Raw genomic sequence first — 13,396 nt, forward strand, 5'->3', positions numbered from 1 at the left:
ATACTGATCCCTATTGGCCAGGTCTTGTTACTCATTTTACTGCTCCCCATCTGTGTTAATCTGTCCTGTATCATTTAATGAAAAAGGCAACTTTTCATGGGTGTTTTTAAACCATCCTGTTGAACTTAATAAAGACATGTATACCTTTGCTATAGAACATTAGAGGATGGTTGGGGGTTAAAACCTGGGTTAGAGATGTCAAATACTCACTACTTCAATTAAAGTCAATAGCAGCTGTAGCTGCTCAGCACTTCTGACAATCAGACCCCTATTAGATGGATATCAACATCCTCCACTAAATCCTATAGTCAGTAACTTTTGTACAGCCCCATTGATTTTATCCCTATTAAATTATATAGGACTCTTTCATAAGGCTCTGATCCTATAAAGTTCCAAGTACAATCAACTCCCACTTCAGTCAGTAGTGCTCAGCAGCTTGCAAGATTGGGTCCTCACACAAATAACTGCAGTCATGTAATGCATACCGGAATTTTCCTTTTTGTGACAATGGGACCTCCATTTCCCTTTCCTCAGCCCACTCTAGAGTCAATGAAGGCTGCTTTGATCACCTGCTGTGGGGAAGGATGGCCTCTCAGTACCAATAAAAGGTTCCACTTACTTCAAGCTTAGTGCACTTCTGTAGAGATCTGAATTCTGATCTCTAGCACTGTGCTTTCACTAAAGTGCCAGGAGAGTCTGCATATACACTAAAACCTCACAGATTTGCCCTCCTCTTAACTTGCTGTATTAAAACTGCTGTCTCCCACTGCTTCTCAGCAAAGATTTAACAGGATAGGTGGAGTAGAGAGCAAAATGTACTGCAGCATGTTCTGAAGCAAATAATTAAAATTTCAGCTACCAAAATAAATGAACAAAATATATTTTGTGATGCAGTGTCCCTTTTTTGTTTTTATTTATCTTGTTCACTATTGTGCCAAATTCAAATATTTTAATGGGTTTTCTGCTCATTAGTGCCAATTTGTGAGGTGCCATTGTAATTCCAAAGTTTGCTTGCAAAGACAAACACAATCCAACTAATAAGGCTTATGACTTGACTGCAATATCATGCTTGGTCTGTCTCTGCTCTGCCTCTATTGGGTAAAGCAATTGAAAAAGTGGTTGGGAGGCAACTCCTGGTGCTATTGGGAATCCTCAGATTGTCTTGATACCTGTCAATCTGGGTTCAGTCTTGTCTGTAATAGTGAACTTTCTGGTTGATGATGTCCTCCTAGAGAGGATGCTCATAGTGCTGCTTTTAGCTATACTGGCAACCTTTTATCTTGACTTGATTGTGAAGCAAGACATGATAGACTTGCTCAGGTGTGGTTTTGTTCTTTCCTCTCAGATAGATCCCAAGGTGCTATGTTAACTGTTACTCTGAGGACAGGGTTCTGATGTATGGTGCTCTAGTCTACTACCTCCCCTCACTTAACATTCACATGCCTCACTGGTGCATATGAACTAATCAGTGTATGAAGCTACAGGGTAGATAGGCAGCCTGAGATGCAGTGCCAGCCATATGCTGGTGACACACCTCTCTACTCTACACCTCTTCTTGATTTGACCCAGGTGGTGCAGTGTCTCGGTTTTCTCAGTGCCTGAACAAGGTAGGATGTGGATAAGAGCATGCTGGGTGAGGGTTAATCTAAACAGGAGAGAGATGGCACTGACTACTGAGGGAAACAACTCCAGAACTTGGTAGATTTCATGGCTGCTCCCATTATTAAGGGAATTTAGCTTCCAACTGTTAGTCACAGTTCAGGATTCTTTTTGAGCTTCCAGGGCTACTGGAGTCCCAAATGTTGTCTGTAGTCGAAAGTGTCTCTTGTTACTGTCTTTATTTAGCATGAGAGTTGTATCAGTTTCTTTCTGATGTGAATTTTGCTGGAGTTATCTATGTCCAGTGCAACGCCTGGAGACCTGACTGTTGGATGGGATTTTCCGGAGATAGCATATTACTGCAGTGCTCCCCAGATTGCTCTGGCTGTCTGTTCATTTCTGGGTACAATTTAGGATTTTGGTTAAAGTTGGGCAGAGATTTTGCATTTTGGTTCTTCCCCATCACCACCACTACCACTGCCCTGAAAAAAATCTTTCCATCAGCATTTGGATTTTAATTTAAAAATTTGGAATCTTTTGGGAAGAAAAAAATAAGCCAATTGTTAGTGAACTGATGAAATTTGGACCATGAGCCAGATATTCAAGCTGGGCTACGAGCTCCCTGCACTACCCAGCAAGCACTTCGGATCCATAATCCAGCTGCAAAGGCCCAGCACAGAATTTCCTGTTGGAGGAAGCTGCCTCTGTTGTGGTTGAGCCCTGCATCTCTGTGCCCTCTCCACCTGGCGCAGGAAGAATGGACAGGTGGAGAAGGGGTGCAGTGGAGCTGCTTCTGGCATATTATTTGTTAAGGACCCTATGCCAGTGACACAACTCAGAGGTGGCCAGGTGGAGTTCTGAGAGGCATTGGGACCAGGGTTGGTTAGAAGGTAAGGGAAATGATTTAAGGGGTGTCCACAAATGGATCTATAACAGATGTAGAATATGGAGTGGTGAGCTCTGTCACTGTAATTAATGAACAACAGAAATTGTGTGTGTGAACTGGACACACAAGCTGATGAGCTGTGGGTTGCAGAAGTGAGCCTGGATGAATAATTAGAGGGGCATTGACAAATTAGTATTGTGAACAGCAAAACAATCTTCAGAAGGTGAAAGATCAGACAACCTAACAGAAGTCTCTGCAATGCATTTACAGCAAAGATACGTTACATTGAAAATCATGTGCACTTCAGTTGTATGACTTACACCTGCTAAGTTCTAATGTATTCACCTGCTCAGTGGAGAGCTGAGCCTGCCTGCAGACATAGGAGAGCAGGGGGTCTGATTTTCTTGCATAATATGCTGCATTTTCTTTGAACCTTACTATTTAGATAACATTCTGTGTGCCTCCATCACAAATTAAATGTTAACCCCCGAAGTATTACTTTTATTAAGGAGTCAAATTGTTGTTTAGTGGCCAAACCATCCAGTAAGTGGGCTTGTACTCATTTCTCCCATGTTTTGGGCTTGATCTTGCATTCCTCGTGCACCCATAAGAATTGCTGATGCCAGTGTGAATTCTGAATGGGATGAGCCTCTTCATGTGGGATTAGCCCCTTGTGTGTCTGCACAAGCCAGAAATGAGCCCACAGTTTTTGATCAGACAAATTGCCTCTTATTAAGATCAAAAGAAATTAATTCCTTTCAAACTAGAAAGTTTTCATGAGGCCTTGTTTGACTTCTGAGCAAAGCAATGTTTTGCCATTCTGCTGAGAGAACAATCAGTATTTGTTTTTCTCTTGTCGATGACTCGATCCTGGTGCCCTACACGGCACTGGAAAGCCTGGAATGCTGCGAGGGTAGTCTGAACAAGGCCTGGAATGTCATTTGTCACCTCTAGAGGTCACTCCAAAAACAAGCACGTAATTCAGCCTGCCTGTCTCATCAAGCTGGGTTATTTACCAAACAAACATGTGAGGATTAATTTTAGCATGTTAACGCTAAGGTCAAGTAACTAGAATTATCCATAACAATTAATTACTCAGAAACCCAACACATCTTAAATGCGGGATAGTTTAGAACTGTGGTTAACAGAACTGGTATCATTTGGTACTTCAGACCCTGCTCCTATTCTCTGTCTTTGTGATGAGCTCAGGGCAAAGTATTTCTGCAGGGGCCACTATTCTTCTGTTGCCATTTCTCAACAGTTATACATGTTCTAACCGGCAAGGGAGGATGAGTTGCTCAAAATCTCTCTCATTACTCACTCAGTAGTGTCCATTATAAGCACGTCTGAGCAAGCCAGGGTCAGCATTGGGTGTTATAGCCAAGATCTTAGTTTGTTCAACTGAGAGATGTTTGGGAATGGAACCACACCTATGTTACTATGAAGTTTTCTAGACCGGTGTAGTTTTCTAAAAGGGATCACAGTGAATATGGATGCAAGAATGCAAGGCTGTATTTTCTCAAAACGTCACCTAAATGGGTAAGAAAATGTCCTTGTGGATCAGGCTTACTTGGGTTCTATCCCTAGCTTTGCCACAAATTTCCTGTGTGACTCTGGGCAAGTCACTTAATCTGTGTCTCAATTTTCCCATTTGTAAAATAAGAAAACATGCTACTTCACGTCAGAGCTGGTTGAATTATTCACTTTGACTAAATCACCAGGCAAATTGAACTCTCTTTTCTGTTCATTCATAGATTATAATTTCTGAAAGTGTATTCTTTACTGATAAGTAGTCACCGAACAGTCAGCCGAGGGGTTCCCAAACTATCACAGGAAGCTGAACTTTTGCTTTTCATAACACATGATCGGTCACTACACACTTCCTGATTGGATGCTAGAACCCTGTCAAACAGGAGTGTAAACAAATGACAGTGAATAGCAAATAATGAATATTGCACATGCTCTTCTACATAAATCAGTTCAGTCACATGTAAATATGGGCATTTGAACAAATAGCCATTCCACAGATATACATGCAAATAATAATAATAAAAAAACAATTAACAGGAATTAGAGAGACAAGGTGGGTGAGGTCATATTTTTTTATTGGACCAACTTCTGTTGGTCAGAGAGACCAGCTTTCAAGCTCTCTCACCAACAGAAGTTGAGCCAATAAAAGATATTACCTCACCCACCTTGTCTCTCTAATATCCTGGTACAACTGCATTGTATAATTCATGGGAATGTTCACAAATGGTGAATAAAAAGGCACAGCCATAGTTCAAAATTCAAATGCTTATTTGCAAACTTTCTGTTTTAGCAGAAACTGATTAACTAGGTGTGAGGCATAGCTCTTTAATAATGGCCTTGAGATTCATGGCTAGACGGTGCTATACGAGTCAAATTATTCCATAGTCTCACAGATCAATTGTTAAACTGGCTGAAAGAGGTTGCAATTTGAAAGCCCAGATTACCTTGGAAGTTGTTTTACTAAAATATTTCTGTGGTGAAAAATGACTTAGTGCTTGGCTTTCTCTGATGTGGTGCTGCATTTAAGAAAACTTACCTCTATGAGCATGTACAAGGAAAGCACTGTAACTCCAAGGTTATATATAATGAGATGACCCCTGAGAGAAAATGCAGGCCTGTTCTTCATAAACTTGGTACCCAGCCATATGGAAAGTAGATATACTACAGTAAGGAAAAATGTGGGTAGGTAAGAATCCAACAGGAACCATCCTCTGACCCTGGAATCTGAACAGAAACAAATGCAGTGAGCAATTAAAAATGGCTTGCTCAGTACTGCTAAAAGGAGGCTGCCCATATTCAGAAGAGTGTCTGCTAAAGGCACAAGTGGGAATGCGCCAAGACTTGTCTTGTCTCTGTCATATCCTGGGACCAATATGGCTACTATAATATTGCAAATGACCTGAGGTAACATTCCAAAGGATATGCTATGTACATTAATGGGTTGAAAAATGCTCTATTCATTTCAACATAGGTCCGTGCTTAAAATTTAAATACAAAATTAAAATTAAATTAAATACCAAATCGTAGGCTGTTCACTGGACAAATAACCTGCATTTTAATAGTATTATACACGCAAAAATGCACATTTGAAAAACTGACTTCACAGACAGTAGCAACTTTCTTCATTTTTATCATGCATTTGTTATTTACTTACTTACTGGAGGGCTTTTGCATAGGAGAAAGCTTTCAAACACATTAAATCTATTCATTTGTCATTTCTTTTTCAGTGTTTGTTTTGCTGAGTAGCAAATATATTTTTTGTTTAAACCAAAGGCTTGCTCACGTAGTACACTTGTTTGATCCCGAAATGAAGCATTCAGGCCAAATCCTGCTTGCCTTATTCACACAAGTAATCTCATTGACAGTAATAACACTTGTTTGAATAAGAAGAGCACGATCTAGCCTCACATGCCAAATCTGCAGCATCATTCTTTTTCAGGTGAACAAAGGGATTCCAGGAGCAAATAATGATGATTTCCCCTGTGCCAAGATCTGCAATTGGAAAGACTGAGTTTGCAGGAAAAGCAATCTCTACTACAGCAAAATCCCTTCAGCAACAGACTTTATGGGTAAATGAAATTGCTTCATCATATATGCTATTCTCTTTCAAGTCTGTCCAATTTTCCAAAAGAAATTATCTATCTGAACCATGAGTTATGGTTTAAAAAAATCACCCAGTATGCTAAAATGACCCTCAGTTATAGTATTAATCATTTAGATTTATTTAAAAAACCCTCTTTGTTTCACCATTCATATTTACTTTTTCCATTTTGCTAAACTGGATAATAAAATACCACGAGAGTTTACAGTTTCACTTGTTCACTCTTGCACAATACTTCAAAATCTGGGCTTGAAAACGCTTCAGGCGGATACTTAAATCAAACATTAAAGATTTTTTTTTGAGAAAAAAGGTATCTTCTAATGTTTTGTTAAAAGCATTTTCATCAGAAAACCTTATTTTTAACATTTAAATGACTTAGAACTATCCCATTGTGAACAGAAAGCCGATAGAAATGTTCTTATTCCTATCACCTTCTGCCTCCCTCCCTGCTTTCCACTTATTATTCTATATTCATTAGCTGAATTTTGTCATAAACTAGATTGCAAGCTCTTCAAAGCACAGACGTCAGCCAGATCTATTAAAGCTGGAAGACTCTGTGTCTGTCTTCCCCCGCCCCCAACTGGTTCCCAAGAAGCATCTTCATTCTCATTATTGAGAAAGCTGCTGAATAAATCTGCCTAAAAAGTACAGTCAGCTAGTAATGGAGCTGCATCCTTTGTTTGGGGTTTCCTTGCTTTTGTCAGTTCAGATCATTCTGTGTTAGCAAGCTAGAATGCTGTTTTCTTCCTTGGAATCTGAAAATGTATTTGTGATCTCTTAGATGTGGTAATTAATAAATATCCAGCATGTCTCCTGGCACTAGCATTGTCTGTTCCAAGACAGCATATTGTGCAAAGGCACAGTTAGGATGGCATTGGAAAAAGCTTTCTGACATTCTGTAAGATGACCTGATGTATTTGAGATGATCTTGGGCCATGATCCAATGCATGGGATGAGAATACAAGCAAAAGAGATAAGGCATAAGAAAACAAAGGTAAATTAAACTCAAGCCATACAAAGCTTGATAGAATGTACCTTTTAGAAAAAAGAGAAAATGTAATATAGATGAAGATAACACCAGTCTTGCCTGCTTTGGAAGACTGATTTCTAAAGAGAGTTTACATGTGCATGCAGTCTCCAGAGCAAAGGAGTTCCACAGGAGACTGAGAAGGTAACCAGAAACCGTCTTTGCAGCTAGAGGAAAAGTAACTGGTAGAAATAAAAAAAGAACAGGAGTACTTGTGGCACCTTAGAGACTAACCAAATGTATTGTAACATAAGCTTTCGTGGGCTACTGCTCACTTCTTCGGATGAATGTAATGGAAAATACACACACACACACACCCCTCCCTTCCTTCTGTGTGTGTGTGTGTGTGTGTGTGTGTGTGTGTATACGCGCGCACACACACACACACGCACATACACACTTCCTTCTGTATTTTCCACAACATGCATCTGACGAAGTGAGCTGTAGCCCACGAAACCTTATGCTACAATAAAACATTTATTAGTCTCTACGGTGCCACAAGTACTCCTGTTCTTTTTGTGGATACAGACTAACACGGCTGCTACTCTGAAACCTGGTAGAAGTCAGATGATGAGCTGAACTAAAGTGGAAAATTAGATAAGTGATGAAAGCAGCTTCTACTCTGGGCACAGAAAGCAAGTTTTCTCATTATTGCTAAAGGAGCACAGCTCATGTTCTAACACTTTAATAACTGCAAAGTGACCTATGGCTGCACTGTCAGGCAACTTATCAACATACTTTTTAAGTCTTTCTTACTATTGGTTTTCAGTGCTCCCTCTTGAAGCTTGAAATTAAAACTTGTTCCTTTCTCCCACTATCTCTTCTTATGCGCACACAGTCACACTTGTTTCCTCTTAGTAAGGTGGCTCATAAATGCTGGGCTGTTTGTTTCGATTGATTTGTTTTGGTTTTTTTTAGAAAAACAGTACTATATCATTGGTGGGGGGGGGGTTGGTGGGAAATGTATGGATTTGACAAAAAGAATAAGAAAAAGAGAGAAGTTAACATTAGTGCCTACCATCTGTCAGACTCAGTGCTCCATTATGCTCAAACAGGTTCAAATGCATCCACTTACGTTATGTGGGAAAGTGTGACATACTGTTGGAATGATTCAGAACTGTCAAACTAACAACTAAATCCCAGACGAAAGCAGTAACACTGCACTACATGAGCAATGGAACACAATCTGTGGTGAGAGAGATGTGCACAAGATCAGATTCCATCTCAAACTAACCCATTTCCAATTAAAAATAGTGATGACCCAGGGAGTGAAATCCTGACACCAATGAAGCAGCAGCAAAATATTGGCACTGAGACTTTATCCAGGACATTCAGAGGTGGCTAGATATTCTGTGTTCTAACTCAGTCACTTACAGCAGGGTATCTGGGCAGAATCTGAATTTCTTAGTGGCTAAGGGTATGGATTTCTGGAGCTGGTTTTTGATGCTGTTAATATTTAATGGAAAAATACGTATCCTATAAGGGTATGTTAGTATGACTTCATCATACCGCTCAAAAATTATATCCTCTCTCAATATGTTGCCAATTTAAATTTGTTTTTGTACATGAATAAAACAAACTCAACCACTGGCTGTCATTCCTGCAACTAGTTCATTCCACATCACATAACTATGTCACTATCCTTTCTTTTTTTTATTTTTCTCTTGTCTCCTTAATATAAAAACGAATAAATGCACCTGCAGTACTAGAGAGGCATAGTGGAATCCTGTTGAAAGGATCAAATTAAGCAAGCCCCATTTTGATTCTTACACCTGAATGGTCACTGTGTTCTGAGCAGAGAGCCTTTCCTGTTATGGTATACACCAAAGAAAATCTAAAGCAAATAAGGGCAAGCACCTCAGTGTGGCATACTGGGATTGAACTAAGGACCTGTGGATCTAAAAGCACAGCTGTGCAGTTTAGTGGATAGAGAACACAGGGCTGGGACTGAAGATATTTGGGATCTATGCCCAGTTCTGCTACTGGTCTTCTGGGGACCTTGGGCAAGTCACTTCACCTTTCTATGCCTCAGTTTCCCACTCTGTAAAATGGGGATGATATTAACCCTCCTCTGAAAGTGCTTTGTGATCTGTGGATGAAAAGCATTATTCTACTTCTTGAGCCAAAAGGAGGATTAATTCAGAAGCTGCAGCCAATTTAAACTGCTTTATGAGATGTAGCCATCAGAAGGAGACAAAGCCACACAGTGGCTTGATGGTACTCGTTGCAATCAATGGCAGAGCTTCCATTGCCTTTAAGTGCAGGATCACAGCCTGTGTTAGCCGACTTTCAACACCACCAATGGAAATTGCTTTTCGAAAGCAATGTTTGGCCTATAAAGGGCAAAAAACACTTTTGGGGTGTCAGTCCCACCCCTCCAAATTCAACCAAGTGGGAGCAAAGCAGGGGGAGGGAAAGCTGTGTGGCACAGCAGTTCAGCACCGCCTGGAAGTTGGCATTCAGGGGGATTGCCCTGCTTGCCAGCCCCTGGAACTGCCCTAGTTGTCACCTAAATAGTTACTGATTAAAAATAAAGCAAAATAAAAAAAGCTGGATTTACAGAGTAGTCGTTTATTTCAGATAGCCTGCTGTCAAACCAAGAGGAGAAAGTAGTGGAAAATAGCTAATAGATAGAAGCCTGTAATGCTGGTTATTTTTGGCTTTTTAGGTAAGTTCACTAGAATTTATCAGCGCTTCTCTTTCAGGGGTCAGTCCCTCTACTTTAGCAACTTCTTGTGAGTCATCTGTCTATATAACCATTTTACAGGGTGCCATGTTATTCTGGATTGTGTCATTCTACATTCACAGACCACTAAAGTAGAAGTGCATGCTACTGCATGGGACTATAGACAAACAAGATAATATTTTCAATGCTAGTGTTTGAGATGTGATGTAATTGATAGTATTGTCCTCGTAGTGTTTTAAAACACAATTTGCAATTTGTAATTGCACTCGTTCCTAGTTGTAATTGTACTAGCACAGCTATGTCCAGTGGCTTACTTGGTCTAACGATTGCACAGTTTAACGCTACTGGTAAATTCAGAAATATAGTATCAAATTGCACCACTTGGGCTGCTGTTCCCAGGACCGGAGCTAGTGTTTTTAGTGCCCTAGGCACACAGCCATTTTGCCGTCCCGCGCGCTGGTCTCGCGGCTCCGGTGGACCTGCCGCAGTCGTGCCTGCAGAGGGTCTGCCAGTCCGCGGGAGCAGTGGACCGTCTGCAGGAAAGCCTGCGGCAGCTCCACTGGAGCCGCAGGACCAGGGGACCCTTCGCAGGCACGACTCCAGCAGGTCCACTGGAGCCGCCTGCCAGCCCCCGCTCCCCCCGGCTAAATGCTGCCCCCCAATAATCCTGGCGCCCTAGGCAATTGCCTAGGCCGCCTAAATGGAAGCACTGGCCCTGGCTGTTCCACTGCAGCACCTCTCAGAACACACTGTAGTTCTATTCTTGCCAGCAGATGTCCGTAGCAGGGAGGGAGGAAAAGGAAATGAAAAGTAAGCCTGTTGCCAGCTGAGAACAAAACAGCAACATGGGAGCATTCTTCCAGTAATGCGGTGCTTCAAAATAACTTGTAACCTTACCCTCTGCTGGATTAAACTAGTACTACATAGATACCTGTGTCGAAGGGATTTAGAGGCAAATAATGGTTTCACCTAGAAGTGTTCATAACTGAAGGCCTCTCAGCACATTTATAAAAAGAACAGCTAACAGTATATCTGTTGGACACAGGGTAATATGCCCAAGTCAAAAGGCTGTATCTTTGGCTTTGGCCCTTCTGCATCCAACATGGCCAAGGAAGAGGACACCTGTAAACTACCTTTAAGTGTCCCTGATTGCAGTGTCTCTGGGTGCCGATCTGTGTCCAAAGATGGAATTTAGAGCAGTAGGATTGATTGAAAATTGGTCATAGTAAGGACCAAGATCAGCCCCAAGAGCTAGAATAAGATGCCACTGAGGTCCTGTGCCCAACTGGAAGGAGACAGCTCAGCAATAAATGGTGGAAAAGGAGAAATCCTGACATTTGAGCACAGGTGAACTCAGGAAAGTATTTGAAGCAACCGATGTGGAAGTAGAGTGTTACTAGATCTTGCCAAGCTGAGGGACTGAAGTCCCATTTTATTTCTCCTCCAGTAAGTTCTTTGGGATGTGTGTCTATGCATGAATGTCTTTAGAACCATCTCTCTGAGCGCTACACATGTTTTCATAGGGTTTTGTTTCTCTGGCTATTAATATTCAATTACTTTCAAATGGCAGTCATTCCTGTGAGACTTTGCCTTTCAAATGCCAAATGTGAATCTCTTTGAGTGACTTGGCACAGGCAGTACTTGTTTTATTGAAGTGCATTCTGAAGACCCAGTGGAGCTATAATACTTGCTGTGCGGTTATATTAACCGCAATTCATCCATCTCAAAGACTTGGCTCTGGAGGCATTGGAAAGAGAAGGATGAAAGGGCATAGCCTTTATATATGTAAAAAGGAACAAAACATTCACACACATGGTTATTGGACTGCACTAGCTTGCTAGTATTAAAGGCCTATTTTACAAGTATTTTCTAGGAAGTCATTCTATTCATTTTTTAAAATAGATTCAGGTAGAAATGCAGAAATTGTGCAAGCCAAAGTTTTGCAGAGATCATAGATGCTTCACACTTGATGGAGGTGATTGCCACTCCCAAAGGAATAAAAAAAATACTACTTTCCAGTTTTTAAGAACCTTGTAACAATTTTCCCTTTAAGGAAGAAATGCTAAGATTTGAAGAATATTAACTCGATGAAATGCAATCATCAGGCATCTGAAAACGTATTAGAATATAATTTATACTTTACAATTACCCTATGCTGTAGGTCTTTATATTTTGATTTAGGAAGCAAGTCTGACCTCCTCAAGTGATAGCTAGAGCAAGTACCCAAAGAACAGAAAGGGTATGAAAGAAATGACCTCTGAATCTGCACCAGGTTTGCTGATATTTTGGATTTCATTCTGGGGGGTTCTGGATACCCTTAATTTTCACTGTGGTCTGCATCTCTCAGGATTAGTCCCTTTGTTCACTAGGTGAACCACAAGCGGTGGATGTGATATATCTAGACTTTAGTAAGGCATTTGATACAGTCTCGCATGATATTCTTATAGATAAACTAGGAAAGTACAATTTAGATGGGGCTACTATAAGGTGGGTGCATAACTGGCTGGATAACCGTACTCAGAGAGTAGTTGTTAATGGCTCTCAATCCTGCTGGAAAGGTATAACAAGTGGGGTTCCGCAGGGGTCTGTTTTGGGATCGGTTCTGTTCAATATCTTCATCAACGATTTAGATGTTGGCATAGAAAGTACGCTTATTAAGTTTGCGGACGATACCAAACTGGGAGGGATTGCAACTGCTTTGGAGGACAGGGTCAAAATTCAAAATGATCTGGACAAATTGGAGAAATGGTCTGAGGTAAACAGGATGAAGTTCAATAAAGATAAATGCAAAGTGCTCCACCTAGGAAGGAACAATCAGTTTCACACATACAGAATGGGAAAAGACTGTCTAGGAAGGAGTATGGCAGAAAGAGATCTAGGGGTCATAGTAGACCACAAGCTTAATATGAGTCAACAGTGTGATACTGTTGCAAAAAAAGCAAACGTGATTCTGGGATGCATTAACAGGTGTGTTGTAAACAAGACACGAGAAGTCATTCTTCCGCTTACTCTGCGCTGGTTAGGCCTCAACTGGAGTATTGTGTCCAGTTCTGGGCACCGCATTTCAAGAAAGATGTGGAGAAATTGGAGAGGGTCCAGAGAAGAGCAACAAGAATGATTAAAGGTCTTGAGAACATGACCTATGAAGGAAGGCTGAAGGAATTGGGTTTGTTTAGTTTGGAAAAGAGAAGACTGAGAGGGGACATGATAGCAGTTTTCAGGTATCTAAAAGGGTGTCATCAGGAGGAGGGAGAAAACTTGTTCACCTTAGCCTCCAATGATAGAACAAGAAGCAATGGGCTTAAACTGCAGCAAGGGAGATTTAGGTTGCACATTAGGAAAAAGTTCCTAACTGTCAGGGTAGTTAAACACTGGAATAGATTGCCTAGGGAAGTTGTGGAATCTCCATCTCTGGAGATATTTAAGAGTAAGTTAGATAAATGTCTATTAGGGATGGTCTAGACAATATTTGGTCCTGCCATGAGGGCAGGGGGCTGGACTCGATGACCTCTCAAGGTCCCTTCCAGTCCTAGAGTCTATGAGTCTATGAAGATGGGATTATTATTA

General features: G+C 41.0%; 1 protein-coding gene across 1 annotated transcript in view; it reads right to left on the minus strand.

Annotated features, from left to right (window-relative positions):
- ELOVL2 (ELOVL fatty acid elongase 2) overlaps positions 1 to 13,396 on the minus strand; it is a 94,530-nt gene that overhangs the window by 35,934 nt on the left and 45,200 nt on the right. The window contains exon 3 of the mRNA XM_030552394.1: positions 5,052 to 5,239. Coding sequence (XP_030408254.1) covers positions 5,052 to 5,239 — 188 coding nt within the window. The remainder of the gene's footprint in view (positions 1 to 5,051; positions 5,240 to 13,396) is intronic.

The sequence above is a fragment of the Gopherus evgoodei genome, chromosome 2, assembly GCF_007399415.2.
Source record: "Gopherus evgoodei ecotype Sinaloan lineage chromosome 2, rGopEvg1_v1.p, whole genome shotgun sequence".
NCBI classification, from domain to species: domain Eukaryota; kingdom Metazoa; phylum Chordata; order Testudines; family Testudinidae; genus Gopherus; species Gopherus evgoodei.